Source organism: Corylus avellana, chromosome 4 (assembly GCF_965113065.1).
Source record: "Corylus avellana chromosome 4, dhCorAvel1.hap1.2, whole genome shotgun sequence".
In the NCBI taxonomy this organism is placed as follows: Eukaryota; Viridiplantae; Streptophyta; class Magnoliopsida; order Fagales; family Betulaceae; genus Corylus; species Corylus avellana.
This window is the reverse complement of record NC_142493.1, coordinates 28,902,117-28,924,403: the sequence shown is the minus strand read 5'-3', so window position 1 is coordinate 28,924,403 and position 22,287 is coordinate 28,902,117. Positions and strand designations below refer to the sequence as shown.

Here is a 22,287-nt window from a genome sequence, read left to right as displayed (position 1 = left end):
TGAAACTCGGACATGTGGAAAAGCATTTACTTTTTAACTATAATCAATATTTTTTTGTCTTCGTCAATACATAAGAACACTATAATTAATTAGTTTTCCCAACCAGCTGCCACTTGCCAGGTAATCAAGGCCAAGTAATTCATATAAACTATATATATAATTTATCATATTCAAATTCGAAAGCTGCAACTTGTAATATAAAATATATTATTTATGCCATTCGTATCTTAGGGGTTGTGCAAATCTAACTAAAAGCTAATTAGGTGTGGAGCATTGTGATTGTGAGATTGACTGCTCTGCCAAAGAAACTTCTCCAAATTTTCCACACGGTTCAAGCTTTTTAGTTCACATTCAGCCCAACATTTTAGAAATCTGAAGCTGAAAGTCCCCCACCCCACCTTTTTTTTTTTTTTTTTTTTAATGTATTTATTTATTTATTTGGAGAATGTTTCCACCATTAAATAAGCTGGATTGAGTGTGCTTTACGGTGCCTAATACCTAATGCTTGTTGCAGAACATGATTGAGTGTCTTTAACCATGTGATCAGACTTAAGCTTCATTATTTGGTTTGCAAAATGTCTAGTTCATTAAAAAAAAATAGCTACTACTGATAATAGAAGAGTATAAAATAGAATATCTATTTCTATTCCTTAATTTGGTAACAACATACATGTAAAAAATTGGAATTGAATAAAAATTACGAAAAACTCCATTTTTTTTTTCAAACTCAATAAAATAATAATAATAATAATAATAAAAAGGTATTTGTTTAATAAGTCTCTGAGTCAACCCTCCAAAATTTTTAAATCCCTAAGTTTTTTTTTTTTTTTTTTTTTTCCGAAAATTTACTTCATGTGTCAATGAAAATGACAATAAAATTCATGCCGTCAAAAAATTTTAACAGCCGTTAATTAAATTCAAAATGCACCGTTTCACCTCATTAAAATATTAATTTTTTTATTAATTTAATTTAAAAATAAATCTAAAAATTAAAATTAAATTAAAAAAAAAAAAAGAACAGGGGTGTTCGAACCACCCCATAGGGGGTGGCCGGCCACCCCATTTTTCCTGGGGGTGGTTTGGCCAATCCCAGACGGCCGGTATAGGGGTGGCCGAACCATCCCCTGTGGCCCTGATAAAATTACTATTGAATTTTAATCCAATGGTAATTTTAAAAAGTTACATCAATTTTGGAGAGACACAAGAAAAACATGGGGTGATATTTAGCATTACTCAACAAGAAAATAAGAGGAAAAAAAGAATTGATGTTGAGAGGAAGTCTCATTTTTTTTTAGCAAAGCCCTCGGTTTTTTAGTTTGAACAAAGCCATAGCGACAATGAGTGGGGCAATTATTTTGTTACCGATTTATAAAGAAAAATTTAGAGAAGAATTTTTAAGTTGATTTGAAAATATTAAAAGAAGGCACCTACAATATATATATATATATATATATATATATATATATATATATATATATATATATATATATATTGTTGTTGTTAAATTTCCTTGCTGGGAATTTTTATTGATTTTTGTATTGTCAATAATACAGAAAGTAGAATATTCTGAGTAATTTCTCTATTATAGTTTTTATATTTCTCTAACTCAGGCAATTTAAATACTTAATTAAAATCATTACCGTTATCTCCTGCAAGAGATGTAACCCCCCCCCCCCCAAAAAAAAAAAAAAAAAAAAAAAAAAATGGTGGAAAGAAAAGGTGGGAATGGCACCAGTCAAAAGAAGAGGCATTCCTTCCTTCTTCAACGTTCGGTAAAAGTTTATAATATTGTTGATTTCACGCGCTATGCTGAGCTCCCTACCCTTTTCTTTTCATAGAACTTCCCCCTCCCTTCCTTTTCTCTCTCTCGAGTTTTTTTTTTTTTTTTTTTCTTTCAAATTGTGTTGTACGTGTTTTTGTAGTCTCTCACTCTTCTATAAAAGGATTGATCATGTAAAGGTGTGTACGGCATCCACCCTTCCTATTAACTCCAAAAGAGCCCTTTTGTGCAATCCAGTCAATTCCTCAATTTTAAGTTTACAACAAGCACCTGCTCATCCATGGCTGCTCAAACCCTTTCATCACCTTCCAAACCTCGTTGGAATTACGACGTTTTCTTGAGTTTTAGAGGTGAAGACACCCGCAAAAAATTCACTGATCACCTCTACACTGCCTTGAAACAAGTTGGAATTTACACCTTCCGAGATGACGACGAGCTTTCTAGAGGAGAGCATATCTCTACAGAACTGCTCAAAACTATTCAAGGATCAAGGGTTTCCATTGTGGTTTTCTCTAAAGGTTATGCTTCTTCTAGTTGGTGCCTTGATGAGCTTGTGGAAATCCTGCACTGTAAGAATACTATAGGTCAAACTCTTCTACCCATATTTTATGATGTGGACCCCTCGGAGGTCCGTAAACAAACTGGCACTTTTGCCGATGCATTTGCTACGCATGAAGACCAATTTCAAGCAGAGATGACAAGGGTGCAGAAGTGGAGAGCAACTCTTACTGAAGTTGCAGGCTATGCCGGCTGGGATCTACAGAATATTGCAAACGGGTATTATACTATGTTAAGCTCTCTTGTGCTTTTTCATTCAGTTTTTGATACTTCATTTGTCTCTTCTTCTTTTTCTTTTTTTTCTTTTTCTTCTTTTAAATGTTAGAAGAAAATTCATAAAAATTAAAGTTGAGCGCAGAAATGGATTAACAAAATTTAACGAAAAATTTCTCTAAAAATATTTTAAATCCAACTTTAATATGTGTTTTCGTGTCCCCAAAAGGTAGCTCAATCGGTTAGGAACCAAGCCTCATGAAGCAGAGGCCACTAGTTTGAATCCCCATTCCCCCTCTTGTGTGGACATGTAAAAAAAAAAAAGTGTTTTCGTCAATCGAAACAATTTCAAACTAATTAATTTTGCATGCTTTATTAATCATTCTCGAAATGCATGGTTTAGTTGGAGAAACCTAGTTAATGATGAGTAATGAACTGCGATGACTCCTGAATCATCATTTATGTTTAAATTTATGAGCAACATAACGATCATTCACGTTTATAATAAATTCTCAATAAATCCAATAAAAACGTGAAACGAGTATTGGATATATAGTAGTGGGCTATTAATTTTGAAATATCAATGGGAAAATGGCATATCTCTTGTTCTAAACAATTGTTAATGGAAAATGATCCACTAGGAGCAAACTAATTAACTAGTAATTGAAGCTCATCCGAGAGAATAAAAGAGATTCTCCTCTCTTTTTTTCCCCTCTCCCGCACGCATTGAAGAGAGAGAAAGAGAATAAACGAGATTGCTTAATTCTTTCATCTGAGAAAATTACCCCATGCCTTTGAATCTAATGGATTTGAATTAAGTATAATTAAAGAGTGAAAATTAAACCTCTCAAATAAATAGGCAAACAAACATTTTTTTAAAATAAGGGTCACTATCAAATAAAGAGTTTATTTTGAAATGCATAGCCTAGAAGACCCGTGGCAAGGAAATGCACACTTGTTCTTCATCCAAATCAACTGCTAATATTTAATTCTACGCGTGGCTCAGAATTAGCACAAATCTTTGGACTAATCATCAAACCATACAAATTAATAGATGCTTAGTGCTAGGAAGATTGGTGCACTTGGAAATTCCACTTGAAAGCCTCATTGACCATTTATAGAAGAGATTCAATTCAATTTTTTTTAATAAAAATTGTTGTGCATTTCAAAGTCTACTTTATAGAAGAAAGAAGCAGGTTGAATGTTCAAATGGGTCATTTTCGTATAACATAAAAAACCAACTATATGTATGGATATCAATTGTTTATAGAATAACAATTTTGCCATTTGAAGAGTCTCCCATGTTTTATAAACCACTAAAATAGCATACCAAATTACCAATTATAAGGTTATACTTACTATACCATGAATGGGATAAACAAGCACCTTCAATTGCCTTTCTACATATTTATTTGATCTTTCTATTCCTTTACATATTTTTTTTCATTGGATTTTAAAGTCTTCACATTTCCTCTTGACCAACTTCTTCCTTCCATATCAAAAGATAGCTCTTGGGTTGCTTGGCCCAAGAAATCTCATTCCAATTTTAAGGCAATGTTTGTTTGTGTTTTTTTTTTCCCTCTCAAATATTTTTGTCATTTTAACTTCTAAGATTTTTTAGTTTTTAAATTCGATGTATCCAAGACTCTCGAGTTTAAATCTATTCTAAATTCACGACTTTTGTCAGCTCTCTCCATTAAATAGGCAATAGAAATAACACTGAAAATACAATTATAGTACTCCTCAAATAACATTTCTAAAGAAAAAAAAAGGGGGGGCACCATGCGACCTTTCTTAATAACGAGGTGGCTTGCAACCACCTTAATAAGAGGCCATGAAAACTCCCAATCATAAGAAAAATGCTAGGTTTACAAACAAATTTTACAAAAAAAAAAAAAAAAAAAAAAAACAATATGATGTGGCACAACGTGAATGGAAAATAGATAAATTCAACTTTTGAGAAATCCAATTATATTATGCAACATCATGTTGTAAAAGTTTTTTTGTAAGCCTAACATTTTTCCTATCTCACAATGGAGTGGCTTGTTTGCTGTTTCTAGTTCGAAGTTCTGAATTTTGAAGCTGGTAAAACACTAAAAATGATTTTGGTAGCTCCATAGCCCATATATAGCTATAAACAATTTTTTTAACAATTTATTTTCTTACATTTGTCACAAATCCCCCAAATCTCAAATTCCACTTCCACTGGACCCATCTAATAGAACCCATGCCTAGCCACCACCAACCCAACCTCGTTTTGGGCTCAATCAAAGTGATTACCCATTTCTGGTTTCTCATTTGGATTTTCTTTAAACTTGATTTGCTCAATTAGGTCGGTTTGTTTGAATCTTAATTTAGTTGATTGAGTCCATCATTTTCTATTATCTTAAGCTTTTGAATAAGTGTTGATTTAACATTATATCATAACTCCAAAACAAAGGTTCTAAATTTGAATATTATCTTCCTCATTCACCCCTCATTTCAACTAAATATTTTATTTTAATACACTCGAGAAGAATGATACTGTAATCATACTTTCCGTGAAACACTTAACACTTAATTAATGACTTCCTTTTCGAAAAGGAAAAATAAAAATTATTCTATGGCATGTTACTGGATAGGATAAGAAATTATATAGGAATATATTTAAATGATATTCTTAATAGTTGATATAACTTAATTGTTTACAGTTACATAAAAATAATTTGGTTTCTTATTTTTCTTTTCTTATGCTTATATTCTTGTTGCATTTTTATTTGAACTATGATGATCAGGTTTGAATCAAGGTTCATTCAAAAGATTGTTGAAGAAATTTTGCATAAAATGAACCCAGCTTCCTTGCATGTTGCCAAATACCTTGTAGGAATAGATTCTCGTGTTAAAGAAATAAAAAATTTATTAAATCTTGGAGCAAGTGATGTTCATACCGTGGGCATCTATGAGAAGGGTGGAATAGGCAAAACAACAATAGCAAAAGCAGTCTATAACGAAATACTCCATGAATTTGAAGGAAGCAGCTTTCTTTTCAATATTAAAGAAACTTCAGAACAACCAAATGGTTTGATTCAATTACAAGAACAACTTCTTTCTGATATCTTGAAAACGAAGGATTGGACGATTGGCAATGTTGATGGAGGAATAAATTTGACTACGAAAAGATTTTGTGACAAAAAAGTTCTTGTTGTTCTTGATGATATGACTCACATGAAACAACTTCATTCATTAGTTGGAAACTTCGAATTGTTTGGCCAAGGAAGTAGACTCATTGTAACAACAAGAGATGAACATGTGTTGACTGAACTAGGAGTAAATGAAAAATATAAGGTTGAAGAAATGAATCGTGAGGAGTCCCTTCAACTTTTTTGTTGGCATGCATTTAGGATGGCCGATCCAGTCGAAGATTACATAAAGCTTTCACATGATGTAGTGAATTATGTTGGAGGACTTCCATTAGCTATTGAAGTTTTGGGTTCTTATCTGTTAGGAAGAAGTATTATTGAATGGAAAAGTGCATTGGAAAAATTACAAAAAATTCCTCACAAGGAGATTCAAAAGATACTCAGAGTAAGTTTTGATTCGCTAGAAGATTCTACACTGAAGGACATATTTCTTGATATAGCATGTTTCTTTATCGGTATAAACAAAGAATATGTCAGCAAAGTTCTCGATGGTTGTGGTTTCTTTCCAGATATTGGTATCAACATTCTCATTGAAATGTCTCTCCTGACAGTTAATGAAAGAAATGAGTTGAGGATGCATGATTTGATTCGCGATATGGGAAGAGAGATTGTTCGCGAAATGGCACCCAGAGATCTAAGAAAACGTAGTAGATTGTGGTTTCATGAAGATGCGTTAAATGTGCTTGACAAACATCTGGTAAGAGGTAGATGCATTAATATCATATAAATACATGTACAAACACATAATCATAATATGCACATGTTATGAAAGTATGTACGAGAGTTTTGTCTTTTGTCCAAACATGGATATAGCTTGAATATTCTATCAACATGATTTTAAATCCAACAATTTTCTACTAAGCAAAATACGGATACTTAACTATTGTTAAAAATAAAAAAATAAAATAAAAATGTATGCAATCATGCATATTTAAGCAATTATGATCATGTCTAAAACACATTAGTTTTTTTTATTTAGTTATGGTGAAAATATCTAGGTCACCTCCAATTTGAAGGTGTTCTAGCTTCACACAAGATGTGAATACGCATTGCTAACCCAGCTATGTTGCCAGGGATCAGAATCAATAGAGGGTCTCAGCCTAAATCTACCTGCACTCAAAGATGTAGAGTTGAAAACTGAAGCATTTGCAAATATGAAAAATTTGAGATTGCTCCAAATTGATGGTGCATATCTCACAGGATCCTATGAACATCTTTCCAAAGAGTTAAGATGGCTTCATTGGCATAAGTGTCCTCTGGAATTTCTACCATCAAATTTTCATCTCGAGAACCTTGTTATCCTCGACATGCAGCACAGTAATGTCAAACAAGTTTGGAAGGAGATCAAAGTATAACAAATCTTATATTACCTTTTATTTTCTTATCACCTTTGAATGAATAACTTAAATGATTTTTTTTTTTTTTTTTAATTTGATTATGTTTTGGCAGATATTCGACAAGTTAAAAGTTCTTAATCTCAAAGGTTCTAAATGTCTCGCCCAATCACCAAACTTCTTACAACTCCCACATTTAGAGACGCTCATACTTAAAGGTTGCACGAGCTTGATTGAGGTACATGAGTCAATTGGACATTTGAAAAAGCTTGTTTTATTGAATTTAAAAGGATGTGATAACTTAAAGAATCTTTCGGAAAGCATTTCTAAACTGGAATCTTTAAAGACTCTTAACTTGTCTGACTGCATAAAAATTGACAAGTTACCAAGACAAGTGGGGAATATGGTTGCTTTAACGGAGCTACGTGCAGATAGAACTGCTATTAAGCAACTACCATACTCCTTTAGTTTTTTGAAGAACCTCGAAATTGTATCATTATCTAAATGTAAAGGGCAATCCTCAAAATCATGGATGTCATGGTTCGTATCGTGGATCTCACCAAAATGCACGAAACCCTTAAATTTGCTACCAACTTCATTTTCTGGATTATGTTCATTGAGAAAACTGGATCTCAGTGGTTGCAATTTGTTTGAAAATGAGATTCCTTTTGATCTTGGGAGTTTATCTTCACTAAAATATTTGGATTTATCAAGAAACAAATTCCGTACATTGCCTCATTGCATAGCTCGACTTCCTCAATTAGATGAACTTTGGTTGAATGAGTGTGCGAGTCTTGAATCAATTTCAGAACTTCCTATAAGTTTAGGAAGGTTGTCTGCAAGAGGCTGTTCATCACTGCAGAGACTCCCAGATGTGCAGAGAAGTTTATGGGCACATTTTCACCTGGAAAGTTGTGACAATTTAGCATATGATTTCTGGAAGAGTCCTCTCCAGGTACTCTCTCTTCTCTCTCTCTCTCACCATATTTTATGATTTACGTGAACTTTTTTCTCTTTTGAAACAGTACCTTTCCAAGTTTCGTGGTGAGTATCGTTGCATCGTGGTCCCTGGTGGTGAGGTTCCAAATTGGTTCAGCCATAGGAGAATTGGATCTTCGATATCCTTTCATATACCTTCTCTTCCAAAGGGTCAATTAAAGGGGTTGCTTTTTTGTGCTGGTTTTGCACCCAAACAAGAAACACCGTACGAGCACGTGAAAATCTCTGTTTACATTAACAGCCGCCCTTGGAAACACTACAATTTTGCTGATCAATATCATAAAGATTATCCTTCCTGGAGATTCTATAGGCCCTATTCATATATTGAAGGTGAAATAGTAAGTGGAAATGAAATAAAGATGAAGTGCGAGGGTGGGAAATACTTTGGAGTGAAGGAGTGTGGAATTCATGTAATACTTGATGACCCAAATGCAATGGCTTCTGATACTTGTAGAGATTGTATAATAAAAAATTGACACTCAAACCCCACAAACTACCGAATTGTTGAAGATGCTAGGTTGATATTAAATACACGCAGGAGTTGGATGGTGCAACATGCGAATCGAGAAGCAAATGTAGCAGCTTGTGGATTAGCTAAGTAGCAGCTTGTGGATTAGCTAAGTATGCTCTTAGGGGTCCTTCTGAGCAAGTTTGGTTGGAGGAGATTCCTTTATGTATTTCTGACATAGCTACCATAAAGCAACATGCTTTTTCTATTTAGAGTTTTTGGCTCTAGATGTTTCCTTATTCTAAATGAATGAAATGATATTGTCATTTTCCAAAAAAAAAAACTGAATAGATTGGCTAAATTGTTACAGTTTTGTAGTTTGTGGGGGGTTTGAACATTACTTTTTAAACTTTTGAGGCTAAAATGATAAGGTAGTGATACTTTAGGGATAAAATGTATTTTCTTTTAAAAAAATTTAAAATCTTCTCTTTTTAAGTAACAAGATCAGTCAACCTCCACACCTGAATTTCCAAAATATTCCTATACGTACGAAGGTTGTAAAGTTTTTGAAAATGTATTTTGTGATTTTGTTTTGAAAAGTACATTGGTTGTGGGAGCTGCATTTAAAAATTGTTCGATAATTATTAGATGTTTGATAGGGACACAACACAAATTCAACTCATGGCCAACTTCTCTTCTACGTGTAAAAAAAATTTTAATTTTAAACCAAACAAATTGTTTTTTTTCCCAAATTTTTTGAATCCCAAAATCCTCTCTATCAATTTTTTTTTTTTTTTTTAAATGACATAGGAGAGAAGTTGGCCATAAATTAAATTTATATAACATTTTCCTAACTATTATGTGAAGGACCCTATTTTTCAGAATTTGTAAAGAGAATTGTAATTTCCAAGGTCAAAAATATTCTAACTTATGAACTTGACAAAGAAAAAAATATATATATACATGAATTCATTCCATCAAAGAGTCCTATACAAAGATTAAAAATCCCTAATGAATTTTTATTTATTTTGTTCTCAAACACTATAATTGGAATAAAGGTTTTTTTTTTTTCAAATTATATTAGAAAAAAGTCGTTCAACTTAATCTATTAAAGCGACGTCTATTTTTAGAACATGTAATTATCATCTGTAGTTTAAAATTTAAATGTGATAATTATGTGCTTTATTAAAAAAATTTTAAAAAAAAGCACATAAAAATCAAATATTCTAAAAATGAAAGCTAAATTAATAAAAATAATAATAATAGACTGACTTTGGTTAACAAGTTTAAAGAAAAAATTGTCCTACAATTGAAATGGTGTCCGAGTGTAAGAAAAGTCAACAGGTCCTCCTCCATCGTACAAGTTTTACCACCGCCTTCTTTGTCTGAAGTGTAAAACACACAATTAAAGTCAATTAATTAATCGCGTCCACAACCATCCATCCAAATCCAAAAGCCCAACCCGAGGAATCCGGGACCTGAAAATGGACGGAGCTCCGACGACGAGCGGGAGCGGGAGCGGAGGAGGAGGGGGAGGCGGTCCGGCGCCGTTTCTGATGAAGACGTACGACATGGTGGACGACTCGACGACGGACGAGATCGTGTCGTGGAGCCAGAACAAGACGAGTTTCGTGGTGTGGAACCCGCCTGAGTTTGCCCGGGTCCTCCTCCCGGCCTTTTTCAAGCACAACAACTTCTCCAGCTTCATCCGCCAGCTCAACACCTATGTATGCTCTCTCTCTCTCTCTCTCTCTCTCTCTCTCTCATCGCTTTCTTATTATTTGTTTTGATTCCGCTTCTGATTCGAATTGGGCTCAGCTTCTAATTGTTGAATTTATTTGAAGGAGGGGAAGCGTGTTGTAAGTAAATTTTAAGCGATTTTGAATGGGTTGAATCCATTGGTGCTAAACTAGATTTAGAAATTGTATTTTGCTGTTAGCTTTCCCAGATTGAAATTGGGTTCGTTTTCTGTATGTTGTGGCGGTTTCTGAAATTGGGTTCATTTTCATTTGGGGTCTTATTCCTTAGCTTATGAGAAGGTTATGGCATCTATAAAGTAGCATCCTTTTTCAAGTATTCCGATTGCCCATGTTTTTAACTTTTTTTTTTTTTTTTTTTTTGGAGTTGTTTTTCGTGGAGAGTTCTGCATGGGAGCTAGTTTGATGGGTGCGTTAACATATTAATTAAATGATTAAATTTACTGTTTCCTATTTGTTTTCTCGGATTGGTTTGATGGTGCTGAAGATGAGGCCATTTTCATTTGATGTCTGGAAGTGCTCTTCATTGGTGTCCAGGATTTTGTAAGGGTTTACATGAGTAGGACTTATAGTCCATTATGGATTTTTTATGATCTTCTAGGGAAGGCAAAAGTTAGAAAATCTGTGGGGAGGATTCTCAGTGATGGTAGCATACAAGTCAGACCTCTGAAGTGAACAATCGAGCTTTCGTATGAAATTTGGCATAATTCAAATTATAAGGGTCCAATTGGAGACCAAAGTTGGAGGCAAAATTGAGGTTGGGTATTGGAAATGGGCCTCCTGATTCTAGTTATGTCCTTTGGTGGTAATGCAAGATTAGAATTATTTTTTTTTTCTTTTTTTTTTTCTGTTCTACAAAACTATCATATATTTAGGTTAATTTTTTAAGGCTTGAATGTAACTCTCAACCAATTGATTTTTCTTCTTCATTAAATGCTTTTTCTCAATTACTTGATTTTTCTGTTTTGAGTTTTTCTTTTTCCTTGTCTGAGACTGAAAATTTCCAAATTTTTTATTTTTCATTTAGTCTTTTCCAGTTTCCATCTTATGGAAAATATTTTGTTACCTTTTCTCATAAGTACTATATGCAACTTTTGTCTTCAGTTGTTTTTTGACAGTCCAACATCAGAATAGTAATTCAACTTGATTCCAAATCTAAAAGAATTGGAATTTTGAATGGCATTGCAAAGCTTTATTTCCAATTCCACGCAGTCAGACCTAAGAGGAGCGGAGGTTTGAAGTGTTCTGTGAAGGCAAATGGGTTTCTTTTTCTTTTTATTTGTGTGTGTGTGTACGTGCAACCCTATGCAAATGTGGGTGAACAACTTTTTGCTTTACTATGATTCTAAGGGGAGGTTTTTTTTTTTCCCCTCATTAGCCTCATGCTGTGGCTGTGAGTTATTTATCAAGGTAATGTGGTATCTCAAATAAGGTGTTAGCTATCCTAACTGTAGTAAATGCATGTCCTAAAACAAATAAGCTGTGCTTTTTTATTTTAATATTTTATTTTTTCTTTAAAGAAGTTTACTATCATCCTCCTCCTTCCATCCCACTATCACGGTGAAACATCTGGTGTTGCTGATTCTATTATTTTTCTTGTTATCACCTCCGCAATTCATTTATTATGGTCTTTTGGTAGGTGGAATTGATTAGCATTTGATCACCTAAAAATCAAAACAGAGTTTTGTATTTAGTTAATGGATGAGTTCCTACTATTTCAAAGAAGCAAGTGCTTTTTCATTAAACTAACATTCATGTATCTCCTGGAAATTCCCTTAACATTTTGATTTTGTTCTTTTCTCTTTTTAGCGGGGGAGGAAAAGTTTGTCACGTAGTTCTATATTGATTGTTGAACGTAATCATCTGCAATCTCCATCATCTTTTATGAGCAAAATTTTGTTTGGGCTTTTTACTCCCTTGTACAATTATGCAGATTTTTTGGTGGAGTAATATATCATTTTAGGTTTTAGGCATATATGGATACAATTTATGGATGTATTTAATTTAGCAAAGAATGTTTTGTGACCAGGGATTTCGAAAGATTGATCCTGAGAGATGGGAGTTTGCTAATGAAGAATTTGTGAAAGATCAAAAGCATCTTCTTAAAAATATCCACCGCAGAAAACCTATTCACAGCCACAGTCACCCTCAAGGTTCTGCGGTCGATCCAGACAGAGCAGCTCTTGATGAAGCGATAGAGAAGCTTTCACAAGAGAAAGCTGCACTTGAAGCAAATGCTTTAAGGTCCAAACAGCAGTGGTCAGCAGCAAAGTTTCAGTTCGAAGACCTGAAGCAACGAGTGGATAACATGGAGCAGAGGCAGAATAATTTGCTGACCACATTAAAAAAGGCTTTTGAGAACCCTACTTTTGCTGAAATTCTTGCTCGGAAAATTGAATCTATGGATTTCTCAGCATATAATAAAAAAAGACGACTGCCTCAAGTTGATCATTCACCGCCAGTTGCAGAAAATAGTTTTCTGGATAACCACAGCAGTTCTAGAACTGAGTTTGGGAATGTTTTTCACCAAGATTTCTCAAATAAGCTGAGATTGGAATTATCACCAGCTGTTTCAGACATTAACATGGTTTCACGCAGCACACAGAGTTCCAATGAAGATGGAGCAAGTCCAAAGAGGAAACTATCTGAAGGAGAACCAAAATGTGCGCAGATGCGAACTGAAGGTTTTGTATTTCCACTTGAAACATTAGAGCTTTCAGATACAGGAGCATCTTTTACACTTAAAATAGATTCAACTGCGTCTCAAAAAAGCCCAATGTTCCACCCCTTGCAGCCAAGTTTGACCTCTAATGAGGAAGGTGATGGTAATATTTCGTGCCATTTAAATCTAACTCTGGCCTCTTCTCCAATGCAAGTCAACAGAAGTCCTTATTCGGCTAGGATGCCCCAAGTAGCTGAGGAAATTGGCAAATCCCCAGATTCAAGGACTGGTGCCAATGTTAAAGAATCTGAAACTATAGCTTTTCCAATGAGTAGAAATCCGGCTGATGACACGACTTTATCTTCCTCTCAAAGGGCTCCAAATAACAATCAAGAGCCTGCAGCTGCTCCAGTTAGAGTAAATGATGTATTTTGGGAACAGTTCCTAACTGAAAGACCAGGTTGTTCGGAAAATGAAGAGGCCATTTCTACATATAGGGCCAACCCATACGAAGAGCAAGATGATGGAAGGTCAGGCCTTGGAATTTCCAGAAATGCCAAGAACATGGAGCAGCTCACTCTTTGAAGCATCAATGTTGCTGAAGTCTACTTCTGTTCTTCCAATGCTTTGTAAGATCACATTTGATAGTTAAGTGATTCAAAACTTGCCCTGCTATTGGTTTGAATAAGTTGATGCGGAAATGCCACAAGTTCTTGGTCGCTGCTGATTATTATTATTATTATTCATGGTAGTGCCATTGTCCCTGAAAAGTCTACATTAACAGTGTGGCATTGATGCGTAAAATGTAATAACGAAATAATATTTGGTGTATAATACAGATTTGCTACTTTTGAAATGCTAGGCAATAGCTGATTCTTCGTCTGAGATCATAATTGTATAAATTCCCCTTTGCTCCACCATGTAGAAAAAGTTTCAAACTTTTTGTGTTCAACTTGATGTACACCTTTCTTGCCTCTTTAAGATTTTATTTTCTGAGACATAAAAGCCTTTGATTTAGCATAAAGTTTAATGGAATGAAAGAACCTGCTACTTACCCAAAGAAATATGTATATATTGTGTGTGGTTAGTGACATATTGAATCTTCCAACACTTGTCCAATTCACATATATGTCATTGCCCATAAATACAATATCAGAGTGTACGTTTGGGAGATCTGCCACCTTAAATACTACTATATTGTGTTACTCTTATCAGTATAGTCGATTATGACCTCTTTTTATATGTTTTCTTCAGTTTTTTTTTTTTTTTTGGTATTATTATTATTTTTTATATTGCTTTTCTTCTCACTTTCATGCTTTGCTATCAAATTAATCTACTTGCATTTTCCAATTATAGTTTCCGATGACCTCATTTATTATTGTACTATTCTTACGAGTAATGTTACAGTTCTTTTTGTGTCCCTCCAAAAATGATGTGGCTCTTAAAATTATCATTGAATTTGTAATTAATTATTATTAAATTTTAATCAAATAGTAATTTCAAAAATTACATCATTCTTGAAAATACATAAAAATGCCAGTAGATGAAAGTGATCTCTCGTCCAAATAGCGACGCAACAAGTGAAACTTTCAAGAATGTGCCATTTCGAAGACACGACCATGTGATGTGATCAATCGTGCGAAAGGCAGGGGACACAGGTCATGTTCAAACAAACAAATTTAACCACATTTTGACTCTGTTCGGGCCAAGTAGGGGCTATCGTAATAAATAATTCTTGTTTGTTTCATTGGCCACAAAACAAAGTATCTATTCGGACAGAGGCCATTGTAATTCGCTGCTTTTCCCTTTAATTTTTCACGTGAAACCAATGTCCATTCCTCTCTATATTGCAATTTGCTCTCTACACTTGTTTTTCTCTTTTTATTTTTTCCTTTCTCCATTTCTCTTTTCTTTTTCTTTTTCTTTTTTGATTTATGTGGGCAGTGGGGATAACGCACCAATTTTGACGTGAAACAGGTAGCCACAGGTAAAAAGGAAAGGCACATGGACTCTGCTTTTGGTCGTAAAACAAATATCCATTGAATCATTGATGGTGGTTGGTCCCCATTCCTATCATTCATAAGCATATGCCCACACAACACCTACAGTAGGTGAGTGTCTTACACTCCACCCCTACCCTCTTTATTTTACTCTGCAAACTTCTCACACGTACACTGTTTTTTAAAAAAATTGAATTTAATCATTTTTAATTTACATACTCATCTTAAAATAGTTGAAAACTCGCAAAATCCTGCCCTTAAAATGTGATATGCCTAACTTGAGAACACTAATTAGAAGAAATCTGTGCCATTAGGGGGATTTCGTCGAAGGAGTATCTCTATTATTAATATTATTTACTCATTCCATTGAGGTCTTCTTTTATTAATATCATTTACTCTCTCCCACACACAATTAATATTTTTTTAATTATTTTATATGAGTTTAAATTAAAGAGAATAATTGCAAAAAACAAGCTGTTTTTTTTTTTTTTTTTTTTAATTTCGAAAACAGTTTCTGAGATGGACAAAGAATTCAAAGCAGAGAAATACAAATATTCTTAAATTCTCCTCAAAATAGATGGAAGTTGACTAAAGAATATTAAAATGTAACACTAAAACAGAAGTCCTCATTATGGGTAGCTACAATCAGCACCATTGGAACATTCCCGCATCCTTCTTCCATCTTAAGATCTTCTTTGAGACTTGAGACTGGAAAATGGTTGATGCATAAATAATATTATTTTGTTGGACTTTGAGTTCTTTTACTCATTAAAAAAAAAGAAAAGTAAAAAGAAATAAAGATAGAAATTATTTTCTTCTTCAGACTAAAAAGATCAAGTGGGATGGGGGAGTGTCACTCATCCCTTGATGCTCCACAGCTCATGGCCTAAAGTCGTACTAATGATTTCAGAATCTACAGTAAGCGAAGTCATGTTCCATTTATGACCCTCCAACTACCAAGAATCTGTCTTTTTCAATTGACAACACAAATACAAACACAAACGGAAAACAAGAATACTCCACCCAAGACAAGATAAACAAAAGATGTCCAAACCCAGCCTCCTTCCCGTGACCTTTCTCTACCTAGTAGTGTTTTTCCTCCATACCCAGCTCTCAATCTGCAATGGGGTTTCGGTTCTGGGCCTGGATTCACTGAAAAACAGTGAAATCGATGGAATGGTGAAAAGGGCTTGCACCCAAACGATCGGTGAGTGCTTAACAGAGACAGAAATGGATTCAGAGAGCAATAGGAGGGTTCTGGCGATGCAGAGGAAGTATATAAGCTATGCGACACTGAGGAGGGACATGACCCCTTGTGCAAAGCCAGGGGCTCCATACTACAATTGCAATGCTGGAGTGGCAAATCCTTACAATAGAGGCTGTGAAGTCATTACTCGATGTGCAAGAGGTATCATCAAAACTTGATGATAATGCTAGATACATTATTAGCATGGAGAAATCCAAGCACTTTCCTTTTTTATTTTTTATTTTCTTATGTGTTTTGTTGTTGGGGTATTAACTATGATTGTATATTTGAGACCCTTCTTTTCATATGCTATTTAAATGTAAGATTACCTTGATTTTAGGGAGATCTAGTGTGATCTTTCAAGAAAATACGAATATAGGTGTAATGCTTGTTAGGGGAATTGATGACAATATCTACATTTCACTTTTTAGTACTCTTTTCTGGAGGAGATTTAGAGTCTTCAGTCTTTCCCCCTTTTTTAAGGTGTAAATTATTTGTTCATAGAGGAAGAACCCAGTCCATATAATATTTTGCTCCTTTTAAAAAAATTAATTTACAGAAGTTTCAGTCAAAGGCATGATTATAAAATTTGAGCTGGTTCTTGGATTGAGAGCTTCACAACTTATAAAAGCTAAATTTGCCAGAAGCTATATTGTGATTTGATATTGTTTCTATATATATATATATAAAGGAGGATGTTTAGAGTGGAAAACAGGATGATTGCATCAGCATTTAAGAGGGAAGGTTAGACTAATATTAGCTGGCCTGTCTATTTCAAGCTCAATCTAACTTCAGGTTTCTTTAGCACCTTACCCCACGCCACCCTGTGCCATCCCACCATTCCTTTTTCACCATGCCATGCCCAAGGTCGAATGAGATGCCAGCCCTTGGTGTCTTTATGGGAATCAAATGCTTATCTCATTGTAAAGTCACCCATGATGCAAAGTAAAGCTGTTCATTATATCACGTGTTTTGATTTAAGGGGTACTATCCATTTGCCTAATAATAAAATAGAGGATAGCCTCATTAACATGTACAGTGGAGCCATGGGCTGCACTGCTTTAGTGCTATATGCTTCACTCTGCTTTCCACTATCCTCTAAATCAAATAATTAATTTCCTGCTGTGAGAAGGAAATATTGCAAACTCTTACTCAAGAATTGGAGGCTAGAACTTCTCAAACTAACTTCACTCACAATTTCTAGGCACTAACACCAATAGCCTCAAAAGAGTTCATCATTGTGTTAGAAATCGGTCACTGATATGAGATTCTATGCAGTATTGTTCTGCCTCTTTTAATTTTCCACCTATTTTTCAGTAGAGATAATCAACGATGTCCTCATGTGGTTCTTATGAGCTATGTATCTTGATGATCTTTTCTTTAAGATGATATTATTTTTCTCTTTGGGATTTCGTTTTTTCTGCATAATGCGTTGCAATTTGTGGATTCTGGGTCTAAGTTCTGAATTTTTCCTAGTAAGGGCTTACAAAGCTTGGTATGGTTCGGAAATAATAAGATGGTGAGTTAAACATAATTTTTCCATCGATGGTGCGAACGCCTTAAGCTAGACATATAACATGGCTCGTAGTGATCATGACACCTGCTTTATGTACTCATTTGTTTTTAATCATTGTTGATGAATAATTTAGTCTGCATTACCAAATGGATCCAGTGCTACTGTCTTTGTACTTGGCTCTACTGCCCTTGCATCTGCTGGCTGCTTATTGATATCTTCCTATGCCATTTGGCAAATTTATATTTTATGGCTCTTTTGATAAAATACCCACCTGACCTCAAAAATATTGCTGGATATGCATAGTTACAAATCATCTCGGGGAAATTCTAGCCGCTCTTTGTTACAAATCCCTTAAATCTCTCCTCCTCTATTTTGAAAGTTATTGTTCTCTTTCTTTTTATTTGCACTTCTCTTTTTCTAATGTAAATTTCATTCAGTAAGATAACTTAGAAGATCATGTTAAGTATACAAGTGTGAGTGTAGAAAGGTTTGAGTCTTGCATTGAAAAGATGTCATAGCAATGGAGCCTCTTATCTCTAGCGAGAATACTGCTATGCAGGAAATCCATTTGTGAAATGGTTGCCATGTAGGTGTAACTGTTTAGGTAACTTGCTTTCTTCAATTTTTTAGAGAGAATTTGGGCTTCTTTTAAAAATAAGTTTGGATGATAAATTCTCTGGATGACTTTGTTATTATTCTGGCAATCTTACTATAAGATAAAATAACAATCAAACGCCTAAAATCTTGAAATAATAATGATAAAACTGATGTTAATTCTAAAATGATAAAAACTAATCATAAAACAACCACTAAACCTTATTAGATCATCAAGTCCTACTTCAACGTAATTTCTCTTAATATATTCTGTCCCATAAAAAGCCTGTCTCACCAAAATTCAAGAGCTTGCAAGCGCAAATTATGAGCACCAAAGTTGGAAATGAAAGCAGCAGCAAGGGCATTCTCTGTTTTTGGGTGCATTGATGCCATGATATCATACTTGGCCCAGGAAAAATATCCAACAGGCATCAGATTAGACCCTCTCTTATTGTACACCGACGAAAGCCCATTAGAGCTCTCTTGGTCTTCGTTGTCGTCGTCTCCGTTTTTGATTCCTTTGGATTTGACTTCTGAGAAAACACCCATCAAATCATAACAGGATAAAATGGATGCCTTTATTATCCTCATTCTAAAAGATAAAATCTAATCTACTGAGATAGAGGGTGTTTTGTGGTTGAATGTAGAAATGGAAAGGGCATATTATTGATAATACTCTACTTAATGTAGGAGTCACCGTCAATGAATACTCTCTCATCCTTCCTACCAGATTATATAGATAACTTCTACTACTCATGATAACTACAAAGAAACCTACTCAAAGCTGATGATTATAATGATGAATAAGACTCCCATGATAAGATAAGGCGTATTTGAGATTACGTCTCCTACTCCTGCGGCTACCATCCCTATCATCTTATTAGATCAAGTCCAACTTTAACATAATTTCTCTTAATGGTGTGCTTGGATTCAAGGTTAAGAGGCACCAGCTCCTGATTTTGGGAGTTTTCTAAAACCAAACTTGATTTTTAACCTCTGAATTCCTTCTTTCTTTTTTTTGCCTGGAAAAAAATATAACATTCGATTTCGAGAGTCTTGATTGATTCACTTTAAAGTCAGGTTTTTTCTATCTTACTCGTCACTATTTTTTTAACAAAAAAGAAAAATTAAGGTTGGTGGGGACTGGGGAGTAGTGGGCAAGGGAATGAGACAAATAAATCTTGTCTTTCTTTAGAAACAAATTGTTAGATTATCATTTATCAACAGTTAAAAAGATAACCATGAAACATAATTCCACAAGATTTGACGTTACACTACCCTACTACCATCCACATTCTACACCGTGCCATGGATTGATTACCAGCTGTTAAAGATAACCATGAAACATAATTCCACAAGATTTGACGTTAACCTACTACCATCCACATTCTACACCGTGCCATGGATTGATTACCAGCTGTTTTTCTAGGTTACTCTATGCCCAGATGCAGTTTCATGATTTCCACGTTCTATGCGTTTTTCTGTCATACTCACACGTTTGAAAAAAAAAAAAGAAAAAAAAAATCAAGAAACTATAAAGTTAACCAAAAAAAATCAATAACATGAGGAAAATAGTAGTTCTTTTTTTTTTTTTCTCATTTTAATGAAAACAAATGCAGCGAAACCCAAAAGTTCAGCTGCTACAAATATATGCCACACAGCCCCATCCAACATTATTCAAACCCAAACCAGGTCTTCTTTCAACAGAGACCAATGGATTTCTTTCCTCCCATACATTCCACCGCCAAAACACACAAAAAAATAATAAAAACCTACAAGAAACAAAACCTACCGTCCTACTATAAATCCTCAATTTTGTTAAAAAAAAAACAATCAAGCCAAATATCAAACATATTTGTTTTTCTTCTCGCCATCCGTCATTGTTCTGGACTCTCTCTCAGTACCTGTAGTGAATAGGCTTGTAAGGACCCTCAACAGGCACGCTAATGTAGTCAGCCTGGTCCTTGGTGAGCTTGGTGAGCTTAGCCCCAAGCTTGCCAAGGTGAAGTGCAGCAACCTTCTCATCAAGGTGCTTGGGCAAAACATACACCTTCTTCTCATACTTCCCACTTGCCTTCTCCTTCCACAGCTCAAGCTGTGCAATCACTTGGTTTGTGAACGAACAGGACATCACAAAACTGGGGTGCCCTGTGGCACAACCCAAGTTCATGAGCCGACCCTCGGCCAACACAATGATGCCGGTGTTGGTCTCGGGAAACACCCACCTGTCTGTTTGAGGCTTGATGGTGATGCGCTTCACGCCAGGGTAGGTCTCGAGCCCGAGCATGTCAATCTCGTTGTCAAAGTGACCAATGTTGCTAACAATGGCATTGTTCTTCATCTTCCTCATGTGGTGGACCGTGATGATGTCCTTGTTACCAGTGGTGGTGACAAAGATGTCGGCCACAGAGACGACGTCCTCAAGGGTCAGGACCTGGTAACCTTCCATAAGGGCCTGAAGAGCACAAATTGGATCGATCTCTGTCACGATCACACGGGCACCAGCTTGTTTCAAGGCAGCAGCACAGCCCTTTCCAACATCACCATATCCACAGACAACACCAACCTTCCCGGCAATCATGATATCAGTAGCTCTCATCAAGCCATCAGGGAGAGAGTGGCGGCATCCATACAAGTTATCAAACTGTGTCCACCAAAGTTCATGGCCATTATTAGATCAAACATGACAAAGAAATCGTGCAGTAAAAGAGTTCACTTTTTCAAAAATTCATTCGGAAATTGTTGAAGTATAAAGATATGCATGTTAGTTGTTATTACTTGTCAACAAATTTCTCTTAAAGAATATGAATCCAACAATTATTCTCACTTTCCAAAACTAACGCACGCTTGGTTCAATTCCGAGAAAACATAAAGCAAAGCAAAGATTGAATCTGAGATTCGAAATCGTACTAAACAATATTCAAAACACTCTACTATAATAAGTATGATCGTTTTTGTACTTTTTTATTCCCGGAGACCAAGTTAATTATAGCAAAGATCCGAAAATTCACGATCATTTTTCTTACTCTGTTTCCCGTGTAGTCAACTAATCTAAAATAGAACAACTTTCCAGCTGTTATGCATAGATCTGAAAAGACCAATTAGATCTAGAACTAAAATCAGCTCAAACGAAATCCTAATTGCCAATAGAAAAAACACAAAACGAAAATCAACCAGATCTGAACCAAAATCAAACAGATCTAAAGCATTTACGTACCTTGCTCTTGGTGACGGAGTCGTTCACGTTAATAGCAGGGAACAAGAGGGAACCATTGGCCTCCATCTGGTATAGCCTCTTAACCCCAGTGGTGGTCTCCTCCGACACTCCAACCAACCTTTGCTTCATCTTGTGGTACCTCTTGGGGTCGGTCTTCAACCCATCTCTGATAATGGTCAGCACGATCTGGAACTCCGCATTGTCGGTGGAGGCGGGGTCGGGGACCTTCCCGGTCTTCTCGAAGATCTCCTCGGCCTTCACGCCCTCGTGGATCAGCAGCGTGGCGTCCCCACCGTCGTCCACAATCAGGTCCGGCCCACCGCCGGGACCCCAGTCAAGGGCCCTCTCGGTGCACCACCAGTACTCCTGCAGGGTCTCTCCCTTCCAGGCGAAAACCGCAGCCGAATCGCGCGCGATGGCGGCGGCGGCGTGGTCCTGGGTGGAGAAAATGTTGCAGGAGCACCAGCGCACCTCTGCGCCGAGCGCGGTCAGGGTCTCAATGAGGACCCCGGTCTGGATGGTCATGTGGAGCGAGCCGGTGATCCTGGCGCCCTTGAAGGGCTGGGATGGGCCGAACTCAGTGCGGCAGGCCATGAGACCGGGCATCTCAACCTCGGCCAGCTCGAGCTCCAGTCGGCCAAAGTCGGCCTGGGACATGTCCTTGACCTTGTACTCGCGGCCACCGGTGGTTTTCTCTACTGCCAAAGCCATTTTCGACGAATTGGGAGAAAAGAAAAATAAGGGTGATTGGGTTGAAGGGGGTGGTGTGAGCGAGATGAGTGTG

The 22,287-nt window shown here is 35.8% G+C and overlaps 4 protein-coding genes across 4 annotated transcripts; 3 read left to right on the top strand and 1 right to left on the bottom strand.

The window, feature by feature from the left end:
* The first annotated feature begins 2,048 nt into the window (after positions 1-2,048).
* On the top strand, positions 2,049-8,539 carry LOC148586579 (TMV resistance protein N-like). Its single transcript, XM_088515696.1, has 5 exons — positions 2,049-2,557; positions 5,326-6,427; positions 6,804-7,079; positions 7,180-8,019; positions 8,090-8,539. Exons 1-5 carry the CDS (start codon positions 2,061-2,063, stop codon positions 8,537-8,539), a joined length of 3,165 nt encoding a protein of 1,054 aa, XP_088371822.1. The 5' UTR covers positions 2,049-2,060.
* Positions 8,540-9,881: 1,342 nt separating this feature from the next.
* Positions 9,882-13,815, top strand: AT-HSFA5 (winged-helix DNA-binding transcription factor family protein). The gene is made up of 2 exons (XM_088515904.1): positions 9,882-10,238; positions 12,298-13,815. Exons 1-2 carry the CDS (start codon positions 9,996-9,998, stop codon positions 13,513-13,515), a joined length of 1,461 nt encoding a protein of 486 aa, XP_088372030.1. The 5' UTR covers positions 9,882-9,995; the 3' UTR covers positions 13,516-13,815.
* A 2,132-nt stretch (positions 13,816-15,947) lies between these two features.
* On the top strand, positions 15,948-16,653 carry RALFL24 (ralf-like 24). Its single transcript, XM_059590815.2, has one exon. The coding sequence runs from the start codon at positions 15,975-15,977 to the stop codon at positions 16,353-16,355; it is 381 nt and encodes a 126-aa protein (XP_059446798.1). The 5' UTR covers positions 15,948-15,974; the 3' UTR covers positions 16,356-16,653.
* A 3,196-nt stretch (positions 16,654-19,849) lies between these two features.
* On the bottom strand, positions 19,850-22,287 carry HOG1 (S-adenosyl-L-homocysteine hydrolase). The gene is made up of 2 exons (XM_059589956.2): positions 21,504-22,287; positions 19,850-20,930 (listed from the first exon to the last, which is right to left on the bottom strand). Exons 1-2 carry the CDS (start codon positions 22,212-22,214, stop codon positions 20,184-20,186), a joined length of 1,458 nt encoding a protein of 485 aa, XP_059445939.2. The 5' UTR covers positions 22,215-22,287; the 3' UTR covers positions 19,850-20,183.

Coding starts and splice junctions, on each gene's coding strand:
- RALFL24 (XM_059590815.2), top strand. CDS start 15,975: ATGTCCAAACCCAGCCTCCTTCCCGTGACCTTTCTCTACCTAGTAGTG.
- HOG1 (XM_059589956.2), bottom strand. CDS start 22,214: ATGGCTTTGGCAGTAGAGAAAACCACCGGTGGCCGCGAGTACAAGGTC. Junction 20,931..21,503: donor ACTCCGTCACCAAGAGCAAG/GTACGTAAATGC, acceptor TGGTGGACACAG/TTTGATAACTTGTATGGATG.
- AT-HSFA5 (XM_088515904.1), top strand. CDS start 9,996: ATGGACGGAGCTCCGACGACGAGCGGGAGCGGGAGCGGAGGAGGAGGG. Junction 10,239..12,297: donor TCCGCCAGCTCAACACCTAT/GTATGCTCTCTC, acceptor TTTTGTGACCAG/GGATTTCGAAAGATTGATCC.
- LOC148586579 (XM_088515696.1), top strand. CDS start 2,061: ATGGCTGCTCAAACCCTTTCATCACCTTCCAAACCTCGTTGGAATTAC. Junction 2,558..5,325: donor CTACAGAATATTGCAAACGG/GTATTATACTAT, acceptor TATGATGATCAG/GTTTGAATCAAGGTTCATTC. Junction 8,020..8,089: donor TCTGGAAGAGTCCTCTCCAG/GTACTCTCTCTT, acceptor CTTTTGAAACAG/TACCTTTCCAAGTTTCGTGG.